The sequence below is a fragment of the Miscanthus floridulus genome, chromosome 8 (genome assembly GCF_019320115.1).
Source record: "Miscanthus floridulus cultivar M001 chromosome 8, ASM1932011v1, whole genome shotgun sequence".
Taxonomy (NCBI): domain Eukaryota; kingdom Viridiplantae; phylum Streptophyta; class Magnoliopsida; order Poales; family Poaceae; genus Miscanthus; species Miscanthus floridulus.
Genome location: NC_089587.1, coordinates 3,526,265 through 3,531,727, shown reverse-complemented (window position 1 = coordinate 3,531,727; position 5,463 = coordinate 3,526,265). Strand labels below are relative to the sequence as shown.

Genomic DNA, 5,463 nt, shown 5'->3' with positions numbered 1-5,463 from the left:
GTTTCCACCACTTTGTTCTTTTAATCTTAGCTTGTTTATCCCTACGGGCATGCACCTAAAAATGAAAGTTTGCCACTAAAAGCTTATGTTGAGAAACAACACACTCCCCTGGTATCACCTTGCAACCCAGCATGCTCATTTGTTCAGCTGAGAAACACCTTGCAACCCAACAGTAATGGTCATGTTTTGAATGGGGAGTATAAGTACTTCTCCTACTCGTCCAACTTAGCTCTCTTGCCCATTTGTTCAGCTGAGAAACACCTTCGGAGTGCTAGGGAGTGCAAGAGCCTAGTGGGGTGATTGAGATTTAAGAATCCAAGATTAATGACCTTATTAGTTCATAGGGAGTAGCAAGTGTGCATCCACCTTTCTCATTAGGCTTGTCTTGGTCAAGTGAGAGTTTGTGCTTGTTACTCTTGGTGATCGCCATCACCTAGATGTCTTAGTGGTGATTGGAAGCTTGGTTATAATCTAGCGGAGCTTGTGGATGACCCAAGTCATCTTGTGAGCGGTTGTGGGTGATTCATCATGACGGAGTATCAAAGAATCAGCCCATAGAGAGCACTTGATCCTTGCGCGGATCAAGGGAGAGCTACACCCTTGCGCAGGTGCTCCAACAAGGACTAGTGGGAAGTGACGACTCTCCAATACCTTAGAAAAACATCACCGCATTCCTCTCCCTCTCTTTACTTTGAGCATTTATATTTGAGCAATTCAATTCATGTCTTTACATTCTTAGAATTGCCATGCTAGAGTAGGATTGGAACCTAGGGTGCAAAACTTTTGTGTGGTACAATAATAGAAATACTTCTAGGTGCAAGGGGGTGAAATGGGCTAAGTGTAGGGCTTAATTATTGCAAGAAATTTAGAATTAGCCCAATTCACCCCCCTCTTGGGTATCTTGATCATTTCAATTGGTATCAGAGCCTCGTGCTCTTTAAATTAGGCTTAACCACCTAGAGCAAGATGTCCCATGAGGATAGACCCCCTCTCATGTTTGAGGAAGATGATTTTTCTTATTGGAAAATCTGCATGGAGGCATACCTAGATGCTTTAGATGTTGGAGTGCTTAGAGCCGCCTCACAAGGCTTTTCAAAACCTAAGGATCCCATCAACCTTCAAGGTGATGAGGTTCACTATGAGAAGTGGAATACAAATGCTAGAAACACTCTTTTTAGAGGCCTTTGCAAGTATGTCTTTAACCGTATGCGGAACCACAAATACGCCCATTCACTATGGTTGGACATTTGTGTGCTCCATGAGGGAACCAAGAGTGAGCATGAGGAACATTATCATCTTGTGATGAAGAAGTTTAATTCATTTGAAATGCTTCCTAGTGAAAGTGCTAATGAAATGTATTCTCACTTGAATATTCTTGTAGAGGAGGTCAATAGGCTTGGACTCACTCAAATGCAACCATTCAATGTTGTCAGAAAGATCTTGAGTGTTCTCCCCATTGATAAGTATGTGCATATTGTGATGGTGCTTCATTAAGGTGATCTTTCCACCACTATGCCAACTCAAACATTGGGGAAGATCAATACATATGAGATGTATATGCACATCACTCTACAAGATGGCTCTTCTTCCATCAAGAAGAAAGATTTGGCATTCAAAGCTAGCCAAGAAAAGAGGGGCAAAGCTAAAGTTGATCATGATAGCTCAAGTGATGATGAGATCGATGATGCAAGCCTTGCTCTCATGGTGAGAAGAACCACCAAGATGCTCAAAAAGCTCAACAAGAATGGTGTCAAGTTTGATGGAAAGAAGAAATTCTTCACTAGGAAGCCCATCTCCAAAATGGATTGCTACAATTGTGGACAACTTGGTCATCTAGCTTATCAATGCTATAAGTCCAAGAAAGATAAGTACAAGAAGAAGTACAAAGGCAAGAAAGATAACTCAAGTGATGATGATGATAAGAAGAAAAATAAGCCATACAAGAAGAAGGATGGCAAGAAGAAAGAATATCACAACAATAAGAATGGCAAGGCTTACATCATTGGTGATTGGCTCACAGACATTGAATCATCAAGTTGCTCATCTGGTGATGAAAGTGATAATGAGAAGGAGAAGGTGGCCGCTCTTGTGATTAGGTCTTCACTACCACCACCACCATCTTCGGTGTCATCCTCTACACACCTATGCCTCATGGCCAAGGGTGAACAAAAGGTACAAAGTGATGATAATAGTAGTGGTGATGACAATGCTAGTGATGATGAGAATGGTAGTGATAGTGATGAAGAATTTGAATCACCTTCTTATGATGATATTGTCAAATTACTAAACCAATACACTAAAATCATAAGAAAGACAAGATCTAAAAATAAAAAGCTAAAACTTGAGAATGAGTCTCTTTTAGCAAAATATGACAAAGCCAAAAAAAGCTAGTGATGAGCTTAGAGAAGAAAATGAAATTGTGTCATCCAAGCTCAATGGGCTCAAAACTTCTAAAAGGGAGCTTAGAGAAAAATATGATAAACTTGAGGGGATACACAATGAGCTCACCACTAGATACAACTTGCAAAAAGAAGAATACACCACTCTCAAAGTTAATCATGATAATCTTGTGCTTTCTCATGAGTATTTATCCAATGAACCACATGATGCTACTAACCAAGTTGTTAAGATTGATATAGCCACATTATGTGATGACTTGAATGTTGAGAGCATTGAGCAAGGTTCTAGTAGCAAAGGCAAGATAGTGGTTGAGTTCAACAACTATGATAATTATATCAAGGTCAAGAATGAGAAGCTTAAGAAAGATCTTGAGAAGCTAGCAACCACCAACACAATTGTCTTGGAGACACTTGACAATGATCATCACATGGCTCTTGAGAATGAGATGCTTAGAGAAGAGAACAAGAGGCTCAAGATGGTGAAGAATCTTGAGAGGCTATCAACTCATGATGAACTTAGAGAAGAAAATAAGAAACTCAAGTTAGAGAAAGAGCATCTCAAGACCAGTTTGAACAAGTTCACTAGAGGCCAATATCTTCAAAGTGAGCTACTTATGAACACCGTGATCAAGATGGATAGAAGTGGTATTGGGTTCTTGGCAAATCAAGAGAATAAAGCTAAAGCTCAACATCAATAATACAAGTCAAAGCCTAAGCCAAAGAGATGCTTTGAGTGTGGACAAGAAGGTCACTTTGCTCATGAGTGTGAAACTCTACCACCACAACCCTTGCCCAAGCATGCTAGACCCTTTGCTTTCAATGTTCACTACATGATTAGAGAGGATTCTAGTGGAAAGATGAAAGTCATATTCTTAGGTCCACCAAACAAGAATAGGCCTAAGCAAGTTTGGGTTGCTAAGTCACTAGTTGAGAAAGTCAAGGGCCCTCATCAAGTTTGGGTCCCTAAACATCAAGCTTGATCTCTTGTCTGTGTAGGTGAACTACAAGACTGGTGAAAGTCATTGGGTTATTGATAGTGGTTGCACTCAACATATGATCGGTGATCCTCATATGTTCACCTCACTAGATGAAGATATGGATGATCAAGAAAGAATTACTTTTGGTGACAATTCAAAGGGCAAAGTATAAGGGTTGGGCAAAGTTGCAATATCAAATGATCACTCAATATCAAATGTGCTATATGTTGCTTCATTGAGCTTCAACTTGCTATCCGTTGGTCAATTATGTGATCTTGGCTTTCAATGCTTATTCACCGAAAAGGAAGTAGTTGTGTCAAAGAGATATGATGATCAAGTTATATTCAAGGGCTTTAGATACAACAACCTATATCTAGTGGATTTCACCTCCGAAGATGCTAACTTGAAGACATGCTTATTCACCAAAACTTCACTTGGGTGGCTTTGGCATAGAAGACTTGCACATGTTGGGATGAGTTCACTCAAGAAGCTAATGAAGAATGAGTTGGTGAGAGGTTTGAAGGATGTGAAGTTTTAGAAGGACAAGCTTTGTAGTGCATGTCAAGTAGGCAAGCAAGTTGCTAACACCCATCCAACCAAAGCTTACATGTCAACAACATGAGTGCTAGAGCTTCTCCACATGGATCTATTTGGACCAACAACTTATAAGAGTTTGGGAGACAACCTCTATTGTCTTGTGATAGTTGATGACTACTCTAGATACACTTAGGTGTTCTTCCTTGATGACAAAACCAAAGTTGCGGCATGTTTCAAGAAGTTTGCCAAGAGAGCACAAAATAAATTTGAAGTAAAGTTCAAGAAGATAAGAAGTGACAATGGAAAAAAATTTGACAACACAAACATTGAAGCATATTGTGATGAAGTTGGGATCAAGCATAAGGTCTCCACAACCTACACTCCTCAATAAAATGGTGTAGTAGAGAGAAAGAACCAGACACTAATCACCTTTGCAAGAACAATGCTTGATGAGTACAACACACCACAATATTTATGGGCAGAAGCTATCAACACTACATGCTATGCATCCAACCGCCTATTTCTTCAAAAGTTTCTTTGCAAGACCCCTTATGAGTTACTCGATGGGAAGAAGCCAGACGTCTCATTCTTCTAGGTGTTTGGTTGTAAATGCTACATCTATAAGAAGCGGCAACACCTAGGGAAGTTCCAAAGACGTTGTGATATTGGTTTTCTTGTTGGTTACTCATCAAAGTTCAAAGCATATTGAGTATTTAATCATGCCACCGGCTTGGTTGAAGAAACATATGATGTGGAATTTGATGAATCTAATGGCTCCCAAGGAGCACATAAGAATCTTGATGATGTAGGTGATGAACCATTATGAAAGGTCATAAAGAACTTTCTGGTTGGAGACATCAAGCCCAAAGATGATGAAGATGATGTACAAGTGATTGATCCACCCTCTTCATTAAATGTGCCACAAGATGATGATAAAGATGGGAGAGTAGAAAATAAAGACACTCATGTCTTCCATGACCAAATGGTGGCATAAGCTCAAGATGTTGATGCTCCACAACCTCCTCCTCAAGTGGTTGATAGAAGAAATTTGCCTCTACTTCAAGTACATTCACAAGATCTCATCATAGGGAGTCCTTCAAAGGGTGTAATGACTCGCTCTTAAAAACTTGCTTCATTTATTAAACATCACTCATTTGTTTCTTGCATTGGGCCTAAGAATGTAGAAGAAGCTCTTCAAGATCCGGATTGGATAAATACCATACATGAAGAATTGAACAACTTCACTCGCAATGAAGTTTGAACACTTGAAGAGCGACCACAAGATGCAAGAGTCATTGGAACCAAGTGGGTGTTTCGTAACAAGCAAGATGATCAAGGTATTATTGTGAGGAACAAGGCAAGGCTAGTTATAAAGAGGTTCTCTCAAGTTGAAGGTTTAGATTTTGGATAGACCTTTGCACCGGTTGCAAGACTTGAAGCCATTCGTATCCTCCTTGCATATGCATCTCATCATGAAATGAAACTATATCAAATGAATGTTAAAAGTGCATTTTTAAATGGCTTCATAAATGAACTAGTCTATGTTGATC

The 5,463-nt window shown here is 39.6% G+C and overlaps 1 protein-coding gene across 1 annotated transcript; it reads left to right on the top strand.

Annotated features, from left to right (window-relative positions):
* The first annotated feature begins 1,512 nt into the window (after positions 1-1,512).
* On the top strand, positions 1,513-3,097 carry LOC136468432 (tropomyosin-1-like). Its single transcript, XM_066467013.1, has 3 exons — positions 1,513-1,704; positions 1,855-2,056; positions 2,388-3,097. Exons 1-3 carry the CDS (start codon positions 1,513-1,515, stop codon positions 3,095-3,097), a joined length of 1,104 nt encoding a protein of 367 aa, XP_066323110.1.
* Positions 3,098-5,463: the final 2,366 nt, after the last annotated feature.

What these genes read in the sequence shown, in the direction of transcription:
- LOC136468432 (XM_066467013.1), top strand. Translation starts at nt 1,513, where the DNA reads ATGCCAACTCAAACATTGGGGAAGATCAATACATATGAGATGTATATG. An exon ending in ATGCAAGCCTTGCTCTCATG is followed by an intron (nt 1,705 to 1,854) that starts GTGAGAAGAACC and finishes CAATGCTATAAG; the next exon opens with TCCAAGAAAGATAAGTACAA. An exon ending in TTGCTCATCTGGTGATGAAA is followed by an intron (nt 2,057 to 2,387) that starts GTGATAATGAGA and finishes AGCCAAAAAAAG; the next exon opens with CTAGTGATGAGCTTAGAGAA.